This window comes from Leptomonas pyrrhocoris (genome assembly GCF_001293395.1).
Source record: "Leptomonas pyrrhocoris isolate H10 chromosome Unknown, whole genome shotgun sequence".
NCBI lineage: Eukaryota > Euglenozoa > Kinetoplastea > Trypanosomatida > Trypanosomatidae > Leptomonas > Leptomonas pyrrhocoris.
The window spans coordinates 398251-417312 of NW_015438384.1; the positions used below are offsets into that span (position 1 = coordinate 398251).

The window sequence follows — 19062 nt, forward strand, 5'->3', positions numbered from 1 at the left end:
TCATTGAGAGAGTGATGAAGTACTTTCACACTCATTACACCGTAGATCAAGATAAGCCTGTCTTCCTTCGTTGCTCCTTATCCAGCAACCGCGGGGCGGGCGTGCGACGCGGACTGCGGGGCAGAGAAAGAGACAACAACGCCTCATCGCCGCACCCACATATCTTCCTCCGCTGAAGGCGTGTCGCAGCAACGCAGGGGCGCTACTGCCCTGCCCTTGTATTCACTTTGCATGATGAACGAGTCCCATTTGCCGTTGTGGGGCGGGAGCTAAAACCAACAGAAACAAAGGACGAAGAAAACAAGAAGTAGTCTAGACCACTGAGAGTGAAATGAAAAGAGTCGTAGATGAAAAAACGTTGTTGCGAGAGTGAATAGCAGATTTCCTGTGTGTGTGTGCTCACTTACAGAGAGCACGCAGACACATGCACACACACGGGGAATATACATACATGTACACGCCTCTAGGTGACAGACAACGCACCGGATCGCCTGCAGATCCACGTATCAAAGAAAAGGGAAAAAAAAGGTCTTTTAATGAAGCGTCGTGCGCACTTCATTGACAAGCAGAGTAGAGGAGAGCTCCATAGAAGGGAAACCGGTGTTTGCGTAAAGGGGGGAGGCAATCAGAGCAGGGCAGTTTTTCTACACAAAGAAACAAGACCAAAGAAATAAATAAATGATCGAAATGCCGAAGCTTGTGAAGGCACAACCACCTTCATCCCTTCTTCAAGCGTGTTGAGTTGATTGAAGACGTTGATGTGTCGCCGACCTACACTTGCTTCACCTGGTTTGCAGGATCGGCGTCGTTACTAATGCGAACGTCGCCGGTTGCGTCCTCATCGTGTTGCAACGGGCCGTTAAACTGTGACATGTCCTGCGCAAAACTCGAAGACATCGACTGGTGCTCCGTCATGAGTTTCCGCAGCTTCGGACCCGTCGCGTACTTGATATACTTCCCTGGCGCCGGACGCAGGCGCTCAAGAATGTCGCGCATCTGCCCTTGTTTGATACCGCGCAGGATATCCTCGCGGCAAGCGAGGAAGACGAAGCACAGGGCGACACGTTGACGGGTGGGGGCGGGGGTGCCGGCTGCGGCAATGGGGGATGTTATGTGCGCCGACTCGTGCGTCTCAGCCGGATCTGCATCGCCCACGGCGAGCGGTGCCGTCTTCGTTGGGCTGTCCCTCTCATCAAGGTTGTCCGTCGTGCTGGGGGAGGGACTCGCTGCTCCGCTGCGTTCTTGATCGCTGATCGTGCCGCGCTGCGCGTCACTGGAACCGCTGGCCGGGGCCGTCAGCATCACCACATCCCGCACGAAACCGACGCGCAGCTCAAACATCTCCTGCACCTGAGCCTCCGACGTCAGGGCGTCTAAGTTGCGCATAAACCAGCACAGCTCGCTGTACCGCTTCGTGCGCTCCTCAGAGGGCAGGCTCCCCTGCAGCTTGCGCAGCTCCTCCATGAAGCCAATGTTCGGTTCCACGCAGGGCCGCCGCGTCGCCACGTACTTCATCGCCTCCGCTACGGACCAGCCATTGGTGTAGATTAAATACGCCAGCACAATCGTGGCGGAGCGACTGCGGCCCTTTTGGCAGTGCACCAACACCGCCGGGTGCGAGGTCTTGCCGGCGGCCACGCTGCGGTAGTGCCGCTCGCGTACGTTGTTGATGAGGCTGCGAGTAGGCTCGAAGAGACTGGCGATGTCCGCCGTGGCGGTGTCGTCGACCTTGAAGGTGAAGACCTGCAGCCGCTTGTCCACCGACCAATACTCCTCCTGTGACACGTTGATGATGTAGCGGATGCCGTGTTTGGCGAGGAGGTCGGGGTCCTGCGCATCCTTTACGCTGCCCAGGTAGAGAAAACTAAGAATCTGCGTAGCGGGCACGTCCTCCGCCGCCGCTCCGTTGCCGCGCTTGGAGATCAGCTGCGGTGCGGTGGGGTCTAGGCTGTGCAGATCCACCACGTTCGCCCTCACCGGTTCGCCGCCATTAAAGGTGCTTGCCAGCGAAAACAGTGCGTTTTGCGGGCGGCCTTTCTTTTCCTTCAGCTCCTTCTTCTCTTTCTTCTTCTTCTTTGCCTCCGTCAGCGGGGTGCCTACGCTATTCTCATGTGCGTTGGGGAGCGACGGAGAAGGCGGTGCAACGCCTGGTCGGGTGGCAGCGACTGCTGACAGATTCACGGCGGCGACGGGAAACGCGTTCTGCGATGAGCTCGCCCGCAGCCGGGGGGTTGAGCGTGTCGACCCGGAAGGCGAGCTTCTCACGCCGGTGCTACTGTTTGTGTTGGTACGTCGCATCATCGTGGATGACACTACCTGCACCTAGTTTTCGGCAAAGATGTTTTTAAACGGGAAACCAGTTGTTCGCGGGTGTGTATGCATGCGTGGGTACGTGACTGAAGCAGGGCTGCAGAGCCGTAAAACAACCGTCACCTACGCGTGTGAGGAGCGGAGTACTCCACACCGCGAATCTGTGTGCGTAAAAAGGTAGAAAGGAAACAGAAGAGCGAGGACACGCAGCGAGCAACGACGACAACTGTGCCGTACTGACAGAGCTTTGCTGCTCAGCAGTGAGAGAAAAAGAAGGAAGAAAAACCGCGGCTGGATTCACCGCAAGAAAGTACAAAATAGGAGGAGAAAAGAAGGGGGAAAATGCGCAGTCGCGCGGCACCACCGACGAGACAACGGAGGCAGCGGGACGGCGATTTGGTGTTTGCTTTTTCAGGAAAAAGCGGAGAGGGAAACCGACGAAAGCGAAACAAGAAAAGAAAAAAGAGTCTGTCGAAAAAGGCGACCCCGGGCACCGCGTGCCAACGCACCCCGTCGGGTACACTCTCCCGACTACCTTTACCTGAGAGTTAAAAGAGAACCACTTGGTGGCCACACCTCACGATTTCGAGCTTCTCTTTTAACGATTCGCGTGGGAAGAAGCCGGCGCGTGTTTGTCCTTCTCAACGACACGTTGCCAGTTGCGAGCCGCGCGTCTCCAGACCCACTGCAAAACGTCCTCACTGTGGGCACGTTTGCCAAAATCGGATTGCCCGTCACGCTGCTTGACCGATCGCAAGAGACAACACTTAGAGGGAAAGTGTCGAAGCGAAGGTACACAGCAAATGCGAGCGTAAAACGAGCAGGGGAGGGGAGAAGTCGGAAGAAAAATGAGGAAGGTGTGCCAGTTCCTTTCAGTGAATACAGTTTCAAAAGATAGAGAAGAGGAAGACACGATGTCTGACGGAGGAAGGAATGTGACTCCGCTAGAGGCGAAATAAACAATAACAGTAACAGAAGAATTGAAGAAGAGAAGAAACAAAAGTGCCGCTGACACAAGATAAACTTCTGGCAGCAAGCGAGTAATGGTAGTGTGTGTGTGCGTGTGTTCCCGACTCTTCCAGTGATGTGTTGGAATACACAAGCTTTTTCTTCTTTTCTCTTTATCGTCCTCGTATACGACGAAGAGCGTGTGAGCCCTTCACAAAACTGAAAGAAAAAGGCGACGCACGCAGCAGTGGGGTTGAAGCAATAAGGCAGGAGGGGGAAAGGGTACAAATCTGTATTCACGTGTTCGACACGTCGCTCACGTCAATGGCGGTGTTAACAGATTCTACGAAGGAAACGACGGAAGACAAAAATTTCATGTTGATGGAGAGACACGCACCAAGGGACAGAGAAGCATTTCAGGTGAGTGTGTGTGTAGAGAGGAGCGGGGGGAGGGGGGGGGGGGTGGGAGGTAGACGAGGTAGACGAGGTAGACGAGGGAGAAGAGGACATGGATGAAAAGTGGTCCTTTTCGTGGTTAAGAAGACAAGACATACACAAGCAGATCGCTCCTCATGCATTCAAAGCACCGCAGGTACACTGCAGCAGTACCCATGTGCATCGAAAGGATCCTCCACAGGCGTTTTTCGTATTTCAGCAGCCAAGGATCCACAACCCGGGGAAAGCTGTTGTCGACACGTGAACTGGCAAACACGCACAACTGGGCTCGTCGAGCCACCACAGAATGCGCTGTCCTGAACCTTTGCGATTCTGCCGTCAGTGAGTTTTCCTTTCTTAACTGCGAACTCTTCGGCAATTCGCATGGGAATTTAAAACACCAGGAGGCGAAACGAAAACAGAGAAGAAGAGAAGAGAAGGCGTCTGTGCTGCTCGGCAGCGGAGAGCGGCAACCTTACTGTTCGGAAGGCCGCAGCCTCCGCTTTCTACGTCTGCGTAGATCAGCACGTCGACGCGCGCACATGAGACGAAACACAAAAGAAGAGAACAACGAAGTTCTCCTCATCCCTCGCTAGCTGGCCCCGATAATCTCAGCCATCTTGAGAATGAGAGCCTCACTTAACGCCGGGTAGTGGCACCGCACCGTTATCAGCATCCCCTTTGTCTTCTCCACCACCTGTTCCTGCAGCAGCACCGCCACGTGTGTGCAGGACAGCTCCGACTTACGGCCGTGCAGCAGCCCATAAAGGGTCGCAGCGTCCTTGAAAACGTCGACGGCGACAAGACGCAGATGTGACATGCAGGCCCTCACACCCGTCGCGATCGCTGTCTTTGAGCACGGCACGAAGGCGCTCGCGATGGGCGTCGTGGCGAGCGCGTTGCCCACCACCTCCTCCAGGTACTGGGACGAGGTGGGCACCGCGAGCGGCGGGACGGGCTTCGTGAAGTACAGGTACTCAAGCGGGAGTGACACGACTGCCTCCTGCCGCTTTCGCTCGGCTGTCCAGGACAAGGTGAACAGGACCGGCGTTTCGGTGAACGAGGGCGGCAGCTGCGGGGCGAGGACTAGTTCCAGCGGCACGTCCACCGTTGCGGTCCCCCTCAGCTTCTCGGCAATGCGCAGCGACGTGCCGCCCTCCTTGCTGTCCGTCGCTCCTGCCTCTCCGTGCTTGCCGGCGTCCACCGCACGCAGCAGGACGCTGCCCTCCGCAAAACCGTCCGAGGGCGCCACGGTCATCTGCACATCGCGTACGGCGCTGCTGCTCGTTCTATTCGTACACACCGCGATGCAGCCAAGATGAATGCCGCCCCTGCGCAGCTTGCAGCTCGACAGCGTGAGGAGCAGCCGCAGCGGTGACTTGTCGTAAAGGGTCACCGCGGCCGCCTCCACAGCCTGTGCTGCTGCGAGCTGCTCCGCGCGAGAGTGGGCAGAGCCAAGTGCGCCGCCCCGCTGTTGCTGCTGCTGCAGGAGCTGCGCGTACGAGAGCGTTTGGGGCAGGCGTTCGTCTGCGCGGAGGGCCCGCGTCACGTCGATGCCGCGCAGCTTCCGCGTCGCCTCGTCCTCCTCCGGCGTGCGTGAACGTCGGGCGTTCGACGGATTCTTTTCGTGGTAGTTAGCCGGCTTCGACAGCTGGCGGTTAATGCTGTGCACCTTCTGCGGGCGCCTCGTGCGGGAATGCTGCTGCAACTGCTGCTGCGAGGGGGAGCTAGACGAGTCCGTCGCGAAGGAGTCATTGTGCCGTCCAATTTGCTTTGCGGAGCGCGACAGCGGCGAAGACCCGGCGGTGGCAGCGAAGTCGTCCATTTCAGACGCGGCCATATCGCCGGAGTCGCGGAGGTAGTAGGCGGACATCTCCTCTCTCCGCGCCTGCTCGGTGCGTCGCTGCTGCTCGATGCGGTACTCGAGGTTGTAGTTGAAGTCGTCCACGTCCAGCGCGGTGTCGCGCTGCTCGTCGTCGTCGTCGCTGCCGCTGAGGTCCATCAGCGCCGCGACGTTGTCGCAGAACGGGGCGTCGAGGTCGACGTCTGCTGGCACCTCGATCGAGTCCTGCGCCCCCGCCGCGACGGGCAGCAGCACCACCTCAAACAACTTTGGCCCGATCTCCGCGTGGGAGACGATCTGATAGTGGACGAGGTGCGCCCGCTCCAGCACGCTCGGGTAGGTGCTGTGGCAGAAGCGGCGCAGACCCCGGTGCTGCTGCTGCGCCGCCGTGTTCGCAATAGCGGTTCCTTTTTGTGAGTCTGCCGGACTGCTCCCCGGTGCGCCGTCTTCGTCCTTGTCCTCGGGGAGTAAGACGAGCCTCGTCAGCTCCTCCAGAGAGGGTGGCGGGTGCGGCTCCTCGTCCGCCCCGCGGCAGTCCTCCTCGCCATTGCACAACTCGAGGTGCCGCGCGCAGGGTTGGTAGACGTAGGCGGCCATCTTCCCCACCGCCACCACGCAGGCAAGCTGCACGTCGGCCGGCATCAACGTCATGGACTCGTCCAACAGACACCGGCACGTCTCCGTGATGTCCGGCACCCAGTGCGGGTACTCTCCACACACGAAAGCGGCCGCACACAGAATACGCCACTGCGTCGAGTGCACCCTGTCACAGCTGAGAAGCCGCACATCGCGCAGCAGCGGCGCCATCTCCTCCACCCCGGCCCTCCGCACTCCGTTCACGCGCGAGAGGATGCACACGAGCTCCTGCTCCATGAAGGCACCATGCGCGTAAGTCGTCAGCTCCACCACGCAGAGGTCCAGCAGCACACCCAAGTACCACTCAAAGTCTTGAATCCATTCGTAGTCGTTCGTCTGCGCTGTTTCGGTGATGGCGCAGATGACGGCGTTCGACCACGCCTCATCGGGCGGCGTGCGCACGCATCGGTCCAGCATGTGATTGACGTGCGACACGACCGTCTTGCGCGTTGTCAGTCCCTGCAGCACGCGCAGAGCTTTGAGGCGGATGGTGCTGTCAGGGTCGTCCAGGCAGGACAGCACTATTTCGCGTTGATCGGCGAGCAACTTGCGGTTCTCTGCGGACGCCGCCAGCAGCAGTGAGAACACCTCCAGCCCAAGGAACTTCAAATTTGGGTCGCTGTCCTCGACAAACCCCCGAATTTTCTCCACCGTCAGCGTCGTCAGCGAAGAGACGCGACTTAAGCCGTTAGCGACGGCTAGCAGGCACTCGTACTGCACAGACTGGGCGCTCGTCGTGTTGATCAGGTTTGTCATGGGCTCCACGAGCTTCTTGCCGAGTCGTGGCTCGAGCGGTGCAAAGTAGCCAAACACCTTCACAATCTTAATAAGAGTCCAGTTGCTGTGCACCGACGAGAGAAAAGAGTAGAAGGGGACCGCGAGGCCTAAAAAGTTGGCCGGGTTGCGACGCGCCAGTTCGCACAAGACGCACACGACGGCCCCGCGTACGGCGGGGTCCGTGTCGGACCTTTCACTGTTGTCTTCCAGCTTCTCCTTCAACTTGCCGTAGGTCAGTCGGAGCGACTCGGGGTAGCTGAGGAAGATGCGATACAAACTGAGCGTCGCCTTCTTGCGCACGTACGACCGTGGGTGGCTCAGCAGGTTCACCACATCCGCCACGACATCCTGCGCCATGTCGGCGGTGCAGATGGAGGCGATGCAGTAGAGCGCGAGGCCCACCTCGTATTGATTCCCGCTGCTAAGGTCGCGCTTCAGCGACGCGGTCATGAGTGGAATGACGTCGGTGTCCTCCGTGAAGGTGAGAGACGCCGCGAGGTAGGCGATGCGCTTGTGCAGAAACACCGGACTGGCCATCATCTCGACGACACGGAAGTTCGCGTACTGCGAGCTGTAGCCCAACATGTGGAAGTACGTCGCCTTCTGGATGGCCGCGATCTTCACGCGGGGGTCGGCGCCGTTGACTTCGTTTTTCGTCTCCGCGATGTACTTATCCATGGCCTCCTCCTCCGTGCCCGCTGGCGCACCGCGGAGGTTGCGCACCACCGCCGCCAAGGAGTTCTGCGAGAAGACCGCGAGCGACATTGTGAAGCGCTGCCGAGGCGCGTGAAAGGGCTAAATGAGAAAGGGAAACAACAAAACACAGCAATCCAGTAAAGCCGCAAAGCGCGGACCTCAGCCACACCTCTGATGCCCAAATGTGCGTTTGCAGCTACCGCTTATCAACGGTTGAGTTTCCTCGCGCAACTGTGGAGCAGTGCTGGCCACACACACACACACAGAGAGAGAGAGAGAGAGCACGGGTTGGTCGACGCGTACGCGGAGTGGCAGACACATTGAAATGAAGGAAAAGAGAAAGGTCATGACGGACAGATGAGGACAGTTTCATAGAGACGACACAGACGTCACGCAAAAGAGATAGAGCACGACAAATATTCCACCATCACGTGAAGGTGGGGAGCAGCACGGACCATCGCGCTCCTCACAACAGACCGAGCGATCTGCTACTCTGGTCGTAGCAGTACATAACTCGAAATTTGCATCTTTCTGATCTCTTTTTTTTTCTTTTGGAGGAGGGTGGAATGCGCACTCTTTCCCTCCGTTTTTTGCCAACAACATTCGTGTTTCCGGAGCACGAACACAAACTAGCGAAGCCGAAAAGCATCTATGAACGGCAGTGATACGTACGTGTGTTTATATACGTATTAATATATATATGTATTTGTGTGTACGTGGTAGCGATGAGCTGCACTACAGAGAGGCGCCGGTCACGGAGCCTGTCTTGGTTTGCTTGCTCAGCAGCTCCGCCTTCATCTCATCCAACTTGTTCCGCGCAGCTCGCACCGCCTCCATCGACTTACCCACAATCAGCAAATAAAGTGGCCGCTCTCCTTCCTTCATGCGACGCGAGTGCTTGTACCGGGGGTCAAAGTACACTCCTTTGCGCACCAGCGACGTCTCCGTCTCCTCGCCTACGGACTTCATGAAGGAGCCGCCCTGCAGTTTGCCCCGCACCACGTCTGGCAGGTCGTTGATCGGGTACTCGCTCTGGAAGCGCACCGCCGTCACGTCGTCCGCAGAGACGGTGGCCGCCGCCGTCGTCTTCTCCGCGAACTTGAGGGCCTTGGCGATGCGGTCTTCCTGCGCCGAGGAGAGCGTCAGTGCACTCGCGGTCGCGCCGCGGTGCAGCGTGAGCGCCATGGCGTTCCTCGCCGCCGCCTCTTCCGCCGCCACCTGCGACTGCGACTGCACCGGCACCGCGGTGATGTCCGCGTTCTCGTCGCTCTCCACGTCGGAGTCGTTGTCCGAGGAGGACGAGGAGCTGAGGAACTCCTCGTAGCCGGCGGCCCGGGCTGCCTCGCGCATCTGCTGCTTCTGACTGCGGTCGGTGAACCGCTGCGCCTTGGCGTCGCGGTAGCCGCGAAAGAAGCCGCTGTTGTACCGCGCCTCACCCGACTTGCGCAGCGTGCGCACACGCTCAGCCACTTCGTAGAGCTCCTCCGGGATGTGCTGCTCCGCCCGCTCCAGCCCCTCCACTAGCTCCGGTGCTATGTCGTCGTCCTTGCCGCGAGTGAATAAGCTCACGGCGCGGCCGCTGCGACCGGCGCGGCCGGTGCGTCCGATGCGGTGCACGTAGGCCTCGTAGTGGTTCGGTAGCCGGTAGTTGACGACGAGGCCGAGGTACGGAATGTCCAGCCCACGCTCTGCCACCGCGGTCGCAATCAGAATGAACTGCTTGCCCGGCGCAAAGTGCTCGAGCGCAAACTCGCGGTCAATCGGGTCCATGCCGCTGTACAGCGACGCCACGCGGTTTGCGTAGCCCAGCGTGGTGAGCTGTCCCACCAACTCGTCCACCTCCTCCTTGCGCTGCGTGAAGACGAGAATCAAGTTCTGGCCGTCACCGCCTTCCTCGCCGAGCAGCGCGAGCAGCCGCACCAGTCGCGGTGTCATCTCCGTCTTGTCCTTACTCGCATCGTACACCTCCTCGTCAAAGAAGAAGAACTGCTGCTCCACGTTGGATGCCGGAGTCGGCTTGCCGCCGACCGAGATGATGACGGGGTGGCGCAGGTGCTGCATGACAGAGTTGCGCAGCTCCTTCGGCATCGTGGCGCTGATCATCCCCACCACTCGATCGGGGCGGATGTTCTTCAGAAAAGCGGTGACGTGCTCCATGAAGCCGCTGTCAAAGAGGCGGTCAGCCTCGTCCACCACCACGAAAGAGACGCGTGACAGCGTCATCGTCTTGCCGCCGTTCACCGTGAGTAAATCAAGCAGACGACCCGGCGTCGCTACCATCAATTCGCAGCCCGCTTTGACGTGACGGATGTTATCCGAAAGAGGGGTGCTGCCGTACGAGGCGACGCATCGCAGACCGCAGGCGTCGCCCAACTCCTCCAGCAAGGTGAAGACCTGTACCGCCAACTCTTGCGTCGGCACCAGAACCAATCCTATCGGGCCCTTCCCTTTCTCACACCGCGGCTGGTCGGCGCAGTGACGAATGATGGGCAGCGCGTAACAGAGCGTCTTGCCAGAGCCTGTCTTGGCCGTAATCAGTAGATCACGCCCGCTCATCAGCGCCGGCGCACCGAGTGATTGCACCGCAAACGGGGCTTTGTACTCGTGCCGCTCCAACACCTCCAACACCTTGTCGGGCAGCCCCGTGCCGTGCCAGCTGCGCAGCGGTCGGGGGAGGTCCTGCCCCTGCACCTTCGCACCGTCCAGCTCACGCAACAGCACTCGCATCTCCTCCGGCGTCAGGTCCTTCATGTCCGGCGGCACCACGTAGAAGTCTTTGCGGATGGGAATGTATTGCATCTCGCTGTGGTTCACGTAGGTCAGCTGGCGCAGCTTCTTCGTGTCACCGGGGGCCGGTGGGGGGACCTTGCGAGACACAATCCTGGCGAGCACGTCCTCCGTTTCGTCCTCGGCGTTCACAACCGTAAGGGCGGACGACTCCGTCACCGGCTTCAGAAGTTCCGCGTTGAAGGCGACCAATGCGGTGACGGCGTTGCTCGCCGCCTTCGTGGCGCCGTTGCTGTTGCTGCTGCTGCTGCCACTATTCCTCAGAAAGGATGCGGCGGCCGACGCATCCGCTGAGGAGGTCGCGTGTGCCTTGGTGGTGGCCGCCGTGGCCTTCGCGTAGAGCAGCAGACGCATCGAGGCGTCCTCCGTGTCGCTGTCGTTGTCCGCAGACGACGACGCCGTGGCGCTGCTGAGAGACGATGCGTCGCCGAGAGGGTCGAAGGCGCTCGCTAAATCCCCGTCGCCGTCGCCGAGGCTGTCAATCGCGCCTGCATTTGTCACTGTGGGTGCCTCGTCTGATGCCTCCGCCGTCTTCGCACCGGTGCCGTCGCCGCGCGCACGTTTGGACATTGGGAGTATTAAGAAGGAGCAGGTATTAGATTAAGAAACTAAGAGATGACCGGAGGCAATGCTGATGAATGCTGTTACGGTCCACGACTTCTCGACCGTGTACGTGTGCACTCAACGCAAAAATTTGTCGCCTCGTGTGCTACCAAATACTGCAGAAGCGCTGCTGCGCCACTGGTGATTTGAATTAAGAGACAGAGATAATTCAGAACGAGCAGGGAGAGTCACACCGCAGGGTAAACTTGAATTGTGCGACTTGCGAGAGATGCACAATTCCGATGGATGACCCCTGAACAGTTCGTGGCAAACGAGAATCTAGAGCCAAGCCAAGCCAAGCCAAAAAAAACAACAGCAGAAAAAGACCCTGTTATACGGTACAGCGCAGGAAGCAGCGCATTGCTTTACACGAATAAATGGACGTTGAGGGAATACGCGGAACACTCCCTGTCCGGGGATGCAACGTCCTTTTCAGCAAAACGTGCGTTTCAGCCAGTTTGGTGTAATAGACAAAACCAACAATAATGGTAAAAAACGCATATAAAAGGTTTCTTTTTACTTGTAATTGCAAACGAACGTGGCACGCGTGGGTGTGCTGCGAAGTTGATGCTGGGGCGCCATCTCTAACGTGTACTTCAAAAAACGACGATGTGCCACGTCAAGCCGAGTCCACCTCGCCAAGCTGCTTCTTTGCGGCCACGTGGACACGGTGCTCCAGCGTGAAGAGCTTGTGGCTGCCGGTCATGGGAAGCGGAAACAGCAGCGCTTTCGGCTCTACGCAAATAAAGGAGTAGGGCGACTCTTCCTGCCGTTCTTCTGGTCGAAAGGAACCTTCGTAGGCCGCGCGGTCCATGCAATCCACCACGTACACGTAACCGATCAAAACCTTGGTGGGGTAGTGCCGCGGAAACACCTGGCCCGGCGCCATGAACTGGGAGTAGTGCGCCTCGACCTCCTCCACATTGATCGGCTGCGCCGAGGCGGCGTGGATCCACAGACGACCGCGGTAGTTCGTCCCCCACACCCGCCCTTCGTGCCGCTTGATGCCCGCCACCAGCAGACTGGCCCACGGCTGGTGCATGGAAAGGCACACGCCCTCGTCGGTGCTGCGCATGACTGCCGTAACGGCGAAACGTGCGCTGCGCTCCAAAGACGTCGGCTGCACGACAGGCGGGCTGGCCGAAGCCCCGCCAGCGCCAGCGCCGTCTTCCTCCTCTGCACCCTCCTCCTCGTCCTCCAACAGCGTTTGCGGCGCGAAGACCAGCTGGGCCCGCCCTGCCTCTCCCGCCACCTCTTCAAACACCTCCACGTCATCTTCGAAGTAGTCCTGCTGCACGCGCCGCGAGACCTCGTCAAAACGGCGCTGCGTGGGTCGCGAGGTCAGCGGCATCGACGCGCCATCCTGCGTTGGCAAGTTTGCGTCCGGGTGGCTGCGGTCGTCGCCGCCTTTCGTCTTCTGCGGCTTCGAGGCAGACTCGACGAGTGCGCCATCGGGGCTGTACCAAATCTTCTGCAAGAGCGACGGCAGCGGCTCCGCACCTGTGGGCACCGCGCCAACGCCATCCGCGACGTCCTCCTCCGCGGGTGCTGCCGCCTCCGTCGTCGCGTCGGCACCGCCAGCGTTTTCCTTCCGCGAGCCCAGCGGCAAGTTCTGCTTGACGAACTCCATGTGCACCTGATAGGCGCCCCGCTGTCGGTGCATCAACTCGATGTTGTGCTGCCGCTCCTTCTCAGCGGCGGACTTCTCGGCCGCCTTGCGTTCCTCCGGTGCCATCCACGCACTCTGCGGGGAGAAGAGCGTAGCAGACTGATCGTCGATGACAGTGGTTCGCTTTGCGCGGTTCTGCGCGTACTCGAGCAGCCGGTCACGCCGCTCCACCGCCTGCTCGTAGTCGGCGCGGTTGCTGCGCTGCGCCGCCTCGCTCAGCTTTCCCTCCTGTAGCGAGATTTCGTAGGCGATGCACCGCGACGGGTCCAGGCCGCAGGCGTAGCACATGTTGTCGGCCTCTTGCTCGCAGATGATGCGTCCGCAGTTGGCGCAGCTTCCGCGGAGGTTGTGCACCGTGGCGAAACACCCGCACTCGAAGCTGCCGGGCTTCAACGCCTCCGTCGCCGCGTTGGACTTTCGCAGCTCGTTGATGTTGACGCCCCTTTTGTTACGCTTTCGAGCGGTGCTGTTGCGCTTCGCGAGGTCCAAGGTGGCGCCAGATGATGCGGGGGCCTTGGCGGAGCTGGCAGGAGTACGAGTGACCGTTTCCCCCTCAAAGGCCGGCCCAAACTCCGCTCGTCGCTTAATCACCTCGGCTGAGAAGGCGTCGGACAGCATCAGCGTTTTCCCCCAGTCCAGCACCTCGGCCCGCGTTTTGACGTTCATGAGTTCGGTCGCCATGCCGGTCAGCTCCTCCTCTGGCAGCCCCAAGCAATTATTCTCACGAATCTCCCCACAAATGTACAGGAGTAATGCGGCAGTGTCCGAGCCGGTGCCGGCGGCGGCGCTGCTGCTGCTCGCCGGTTTCTGATTTGGCTTCGCCCATCGCTTTGGTGGCATTTTGACCGCAGAGAGAAATAAAAAGGAAGAGAAATCGCATGTGTGTTTGTGTGGAGAAGTGTGTGCGCCGTGCGGTGGCGTGGTACGACACAAGGCAACGGATCGATTATTCCCTCCCCGCACACCGAAGCTTTTGGCTCGCCCGGTTCACTCCGTCGAGAACTGCGGCGGGAAAGAGGGTGGAAGGAGTTGCACGTGCGCAGCGCTGTCGGACGAGATTTACAAAGTCAAATATGACGACGCACTAGCGCGGGACGGAAAGAAGAGAAACACACCGCAGCAGAAAAAGAACCGAAATGAAGAGTTTGAAACGAGCAAGAAGAGAAAGCGGTAAGTTTGCATTCACCGATTGCTTGCCAGTTCTCTAGAAACAGCCGAAGCCCTCATAAGCTATCCATTGAGATGTCACGCATGACATCCTGTGTGTGTGAAAGCAGGACGTGCGGTTGTACGTAGATGACATCTGTGGTAAGTCGATATGCTCAACACAATACTGTAAACTAAAATAACAGATATTTCTCGTTCCGTTTACATACGTTTTTGAATTGCACCGTTGTGACCTTCGTCTTGAGTCAGTTCAGCCAAGGGTAAACGCTTACGTTAGCGACACGGCCCACGCCACGTTATGGCGTTCATGGCTTCCCCTCTGTCCATTTCTCCAACATCCAGCACTCACACACACCCAATCCTGATGCTTCGAAGGATGTGTCAAAGCCTACAATTCAATCACTTCCGTGTTTGCAAAGTACGGGAGACGGAGCCCGTCTTCCCAGTTCACCTTGGCACGCGCAGCCTGCAGCATCTTGCCAATATCTCCGTGGCACACAAGCAGCACATGCTCCGCAGGGTGCTTCGCGTCCACATCGGCCAACACACCTTGTGCGCGTTCGTAGCACCTGTCAAACGTCTCGCAGCCCTCCGAGGAAAGAAAGTAAAGGATTTTGTCACCCTGCAGGACGTTGTCACCGGCGTACTTGGTGATGTCGGCGTACGGCTTACCCGACAAGATGCCAAAGTCGCGCTCGATCAGGTCATCTCGAACCTGAACGGGGACGCCGACCGCGGCGCCGATAGCGGTAGCTGTGGCAAAGGCCCGTTGCAGCGGGGACGAATAGATCGCGGTGTACGAGACACCGCTTTCTTGGATCTTCTTCGCCACGGCTGCTGCCTGCGAGCGGCCAAGCTCCGACAGAGGCTCATCGCGGTGGCCATTCAAAATACCATGGACGTTATCCATGTCCTGCCCATGGCGACACACGTGAACGTGCGCCATTATTCGGTCTGGAAGTGTCCGGTAACACACGCAAAAGGAAGGGGGAATGCGGCGAAGGCGTGCTGGAATGTTAACAGCAGCAGCGAGTCGAACACGCGGTCTTCACGAGTCACGCAATCGAAGAGCAAATGGGGGTGAAATGTAAAAGCAGAAGCATATGATGAGAAAACCCAGTCCTTTTGTGCGTGTGTGTGTGTGTGGCCCATGAGACAATGTAAGTACGCAATCCCCCACCACTACTCGTTGGCCGTTTCCCTCACACTTTAGATTTGCACATAAGCGCCTTCACCGCACTACAAGAAGAATCACAACTACGGCGGACGTGATGAAAGACGTGTGTTTTCCGCGCACGCCCAACTCCAGTTGGAGTCACAATTTATCTCTCTTTTCTTCTTTAACCACGCAGTGCGGCATCTCAGCGCGCTTTCCGCAGTACACAAATATCAGACAGACTCTTTGACTCTTCCTCAACGACACCAGCACGACCGATGAAGGTCCTCAACGGCACATTCAAAATCTAGAGCAGTTCTATACGAACGCAGCTATGTGAGAGAAACATGCATTCGGCGAAAGCTGCGCATGCGAGCCGCAAAACGTGTGCGAGACACCACGACAGAAAACCACGGCGAGAGCAAGCACGAGAACAACCGGAACACTACTTTGAGAGAATCAGAAGAAGAAGAACAGCGGGAAGAGAGAGCGAGATGTAGAAAGGTCGACGACTGAGATTTTGCTCGTATTGTTTGGAGCGTGTGCGGACCGATTTTTAACGGCACATGATGCAAAAATAGCCATTACTCATGCTCTCACAGCGGAGAGGAAAGCAAAGAAGAAGCCTTTCCCTTAGCAAATTCTGCCTTCAGGTGATCGGCGCACGTTGTTTAGTGCACCTTACATTCTCGTTGCCGTATCATAACTCTTCTTTCAGAAGCGGGGAGGATGGCGCAACTCTTATTTTTTATTCACGGCCCCAGCAGCGTTCCCTGCGGCACTCTGCAACGTTGATTTGCCCTCTTCTTTTGGCCACTCGAGTAGCATCGAGGCCGACAATGAGAACAGACGAAACGATGGACGACAACGGAAAGCATACCACCACAGAACCAAACAAAATGCAGAAAGAAAACGATGAAGTGACCGCTACCGAGGCCACACGCACACACTCTCTCTCTGGGAGAGAAAGAACAATAGAACGCCAAGCGAGTCCCACACCCTTGCTGCTTTCGTTCTCTTCGCCCCCTCCCCTCCACCCTTCCCCCACTGAGTCCGCTGGCAGAGGAGAGCAACGGCGATGATACGAGCACTAAATAAGAGTTGGAGACGTCACGGTGATACGGCAACATAAGATTTCGTGAAGAGAGACGAGGTCAAGCTGCGTACTGACTCGCCGTTTACGCAACAATTGTCTCTGTAAACGAGAGAGCAGTAGAAGACTGCCTTTTACATCCGATACAATCCAGATGCAGAGATGCACAGGGATCGAGAGCGCCTAAACAGCGGTGAGAGAACGCTCATCATGAGCACCTCTCTTCAGTAGTCGCTATCCGATTCAGTCGGATCCTCAGTCTCCACCGGAATGGGCTGCATCTTGGCACGTTCGCTAGGGTAGTACGTCGCCATGCGTGCAGCCCACTGGATTACGTTGACGTCGTCACCGAACAATTGGCGGAAAAGCTTCTCATCCTCTGCGCTCGGGGTGTAGCCGGACACGTACGGCTGCTTCGTGAGGCGGTCGTTGAGTTCCTTAATAGACGACATGAGGACAGCGATTGTAGTTCGAGGGGTTTCAACAACCTACCAGAAAAGAACGAGACAGTACTGGAAATGCGCTGCGCGGTGAAGCTATGGAGACCGCATTGAGATCCGTCGATGCAAAGACGCCACCCCGTTCACAAACACAGATCGCAATGCCGTAAAGGGAGATGAGAGAAAGAAAAGCCGACATTGAAATAGTACCAAGCGTCGAAGGAGCGAGCAGGTCCGCATAGAACGACATTTCATCTTCGACGCACACATCATTCTAGCTGAGACGCATGTGCTTAGCTCTACGGTCCTGTGCAATGGTGCAGACCATCCGCTGAAACAAACAAATATAATTAGCTCCAATACATCCATCGAAGGAGAAGAGTTGGGGCGAATGCTAGAGATCATCCCTTCGACCTATTGGCTATGCAGGGTGCTGGGCACCACACAGTCAATAAAACAAAAAAAAAAATAGTTTGTTCTGGCGTTAATGTGCATCGGCCATCTATGAAACGGTAAATGAAAGCAAGCAGCACACCCAGTACAATGCAAAGCACGTACAACAGAGATGTTAGAGAACAAAGAAGTGTAGATATACAGCTCGAAGTGAAACCAAACAAACAACAAGTGGATAACCCAATTTCGCGAGCGATACAGTAGATAGAATGCAGCGTGATATATATGTGCGAAAAGATTACGAGTCACGCATGCAGGAAGAAACCCGAAAAAAAAGACTGGAAAGAAAAGCGTACACATCTAACAGCGGTGACAGCGGAATCCGTGAAACCTGGGAGTAGAGAGCCGTGCATGTCTTTGCCTCTCGACCCTACGCAGACGTCTCCTGCCAGTACGCCCAATTGAAGAGAATATCAAGGCTGCTAGGATGGCCCTCACCGCAGAGCTCATCATTCACCTCCTTTGCGAGTGCCTCGGTGTCGAGTTGTAAGGGTTTCCGGTGTGGACTGAGGACACTGTTCAAGGTGGATGTGTACACCTCGTGGCCCAACACGGGGTTCACACAGAAGGGAATCAGCGGCGCAACATTGGATGCGAGAAAAAGGACGGCGTCGCCGATGTCGGTGAGGTGCCGCGCCTGTATGCAGAGGAGACGGATCCGCGCTAGAGACGTGGGCGGCATGAGCGCCGCCGCAGCATCAAATCGTTCCTGCAAACAGAGGAGCTGTGCCGACTTGCGGCGGTCAATTTCGTGTTCTTCATGCCCGCTCGATGCGGCTAGCGGTGCGCTGCTGCCAGATACCATCGCAGCGTCCTTTTCTGCAGCACACTCGTCAGCCGCCTTGGCGCTCGTCGTGCGACTCACCGGCAACGCGCGAGAAACTCCGCAGAAGGCGCGCTGCTCCTCGTCAAATGTGTGCAGGGTATCCGCCAGGCCACGTCGAGCGAGGTATGACCGCACCATTTGCGCCAATACCTCCTCCTCGTCTTCTCCGCGGTCTTGGATCACGGCCTCCTCGATCAAGACCCACATGGCCTTCTCTGTCAACTCCATTGGTTGATCTCTCTCAAACAAACTTTTCAGGAAAGGTAGAACACAGTTTGATTGCACAGCTTCGAAGCGCGCTACAACGAAGACGAAATGGGAGCAGCAAGAGAGGAGGTCGGAGGTAGCGAGGAGTTGCCCTTAACACACAAGCCGAACGTACAAGAGATACCCAACGAGAGCTCAATAGTACGGCACATTATTTTGATGTAGGGAAGAGCGCCTCTCTTCGACTAGCACACATACACATATCTTATAGCATCACAGGCCTCCGGGATGATAAAGTATAGACCCGCCGACCGTGTCTTTCAAGTGCAGCCGATGCTCACAAGACGAGTGAGCGCAGACGAAGCTCTTCTCGGCAACACGTTATCAAACAACACAGTATTTTTTTTACTACTATTCTACTTTCTTTTTTGTATAGCGTATTACTATCCGCAAAGCAACTGAGTCCACACAAGAAAACGGCACAAGTCGACGACTGCAGAAACGAAAAGAGAACATCAGCAACTGAAAAAGCCCGTCGGTGGGTAGATATATATATATATATTTTCCTTTTAAGCGTGCATCAGCAACAATTTACCACCCAGCAAAGTCGAGCGCGTGAATGGTATGAAACACTCGCAACGGTTTTTTTTGTTTTCGCATGCGCCAGCTTCCTCATTTCGTTGTGCCGGGATGTAAAACTGCACCTTTCGGGCTGCCGTTAACATACACAATTCAATCCTTCTTCGAAGAAAACGAACGCGAAAGAGAGCGGATCGAAGCAGCAAGCACGTATTACGCACTTCTACTTGGAACGTAATTGCACCGATTTGTAGAAGACAAGTATTGTTTTCATTGCAGCTTTTTCTTCCATACTCAACTCTCATTATCGTTGAAAAGAAGGACGTAATGAAGTAAAGGGTCTAATTACGCAATACAAGAGAGAAGAAAAGAAGCAATATGAAACGTACAGAACTTTTTTCAGAGACACCGAGTGCCTGCTGGGCGAAGAGAGAAAG

The 19062-nt window shown here is 57.0% G+C and overlaps 7 protein-coding genes across 11 annotated transcripts; all 7 read right to left on the minus strand.

The window, feature by feature from the left end:
- Positions 1-771: 771 nt before the first annotated feature.
- On the minus strand, positions 772-3602 carry ABB37_09075 (putative Dual-specificity protein phosphatase; the record flags this gene model as incomplete). Of its 2 annotated transcripts, none has more annotated exons than XM_015808344.1 (1): positions 772-3602. In XM_015808344.1, the coding sequence occupies exon 1, from the start codon at positions 2299-2301 to the stop codon at positions 772-774; it is 1530 nt and encodes a 509-aa protein (XP_015653235.1). In that variant the 5' UTR covers positions 2302-3602. The 2 variants fall into 2 exon arrangements, with proteins under 2 accessions (XP_015653235.1, XP_015653234.1); XM_015808343.1 differs by having other exon boundaries at positions 772-2602.
- A 683-nt stretch (positions 3603-4285) lies between these two features.
- ABB37_09076 (putative adaptor complex protein (AP) 3 delta subunit 1) lies at positions 4286-7890 on the minus strand (the record flags this gene model as incomplete). 2 transcript variants are annotated; one of them, XM_015808346.1, is made up of 1 exon in its annotated part: positions 4286-7890. In XM_015808346.1, exon 1 carries the CDS (start codon positions 7712-7714, stop codon positions 4286-4288), a length of 3429 nt encoding a protein of 1142 aa, XP_015653237.1. In that variant the 5' UTR covers positions 7715-7890. The 2 variants fall into 2 exon arrangements, with proteins under 2 accessions (XP_015653237.1, XP_015653236.1); XM_015808345.1 differs by having other exon boundaries at positions 4286-7877.
- A 490-nt stretch (positions 7891-8380) lies between these two features.
- On the minus strand, positions 8381-11174 carry ABB37_09077 (putative Atp-dependent DEAD/H RNA helicase; the record flags this gene model as incomplete). 2 transcript variants are annotated; one of them, XM_015808348.1, is made up of 1 exon in its annotated part: positions 8381-11174. In XM_015808348.1, exon 1 carries the CDS (start codon positions 10784-10786, stop codon positions 8381-8383), a length of 2406 nt encoding a protein of 801 aa, XP_015653239.1. In that variant the 5' UTR covers positions 10787-11174. The 2 variants fall into 2 exon arrangements, with proteins under 2 accessions (XP_015653239.1, XP_015653238.1); XM_015808347.1 differs by having other exon boundaries at positions 8381-11166.
- A 480-nt stretch (positions 11175-11654) lies between these two features.
- ABB37_09078 (hypothetical protein) lies at positions 11655-13789 on the minus strand (the record flags this gene model as incomplete). 2 transcript variants are annotated; one of them, XM_015808350.1, is made up of 1 exon in its annotated part: positions 11655-13789. In XM_015808350.1, the coding sequence occupies exon 1, from the start codon at positions 13542-13544 to the stop codon at positions 11655-11657; it is 1890 nt and encodes a 629-aa protein (XP_015653241.1). In that variant the 5' UTR covers positions 13545-13789. The 2 variants fall into 2 exon arrangements, with proteins under 2 accessions (XP_015653241.1, XP_015653240.1); XM_015808349.1 differs by having other exon boundaries at positions 11655-13750.
- Positions 13790-14259: 470 nt separating this feature from the next.
- ABB37_09079 (putative phosphoglycerate mutase protein) lies at positions 14260-15476 on the minus strand (the record flags this gene model as incomplete). Its single annotated transcript, XM_015808351.1, has 1 exon — positions 14260-15476. Exon 1 carries the CDS (start codon positions 14815-14817, stop codon positions 14260-14262), a length of 558 nt encoding a protein of 185 aa, XP_015653242.1. The 5' UTR covers positions 14818-15476.
- Positions 15477-16344: 868 nt separating this feature from the next.
- On the minus strand, positions 16345-16657 carry ABB37_09080 (hypothetical protein; the record flags this gene model as incomplete). Its single annotated transcript, XM_015808352.1, has 1 exon — positions 16345-16657. The coding sequence occupies exon 1, from the start codon at positions 16570-16572 to the stop codon at positions 16345-16347; it is 228 nt and encodes a 75-aa protein (XP_015653243.1). The 5' UTR covers positions 16573-16657.
- Positions 16658-17383: 726 nt separating this feature from the next.
- ABB37_09081 (hypothetical protein) lies at positions 17384-18139 on the minus strand (the record flags this gene model as incomplete). The annotated part of the gene is made up of 1 exon (XM_015808353.1): positions 17384-18139. The coding sequence occupies exon 1, from the start codon at positions 18065-18067 to the stop codon at positions 17384-17386; it is 684 nt and encodes a 227-aa protein (XP_015653244.1). The 5' UTR covers positions 18068-18139.
- Between the last annotated feature and the right edge of the window lie 923 nt (positions 18140-19062).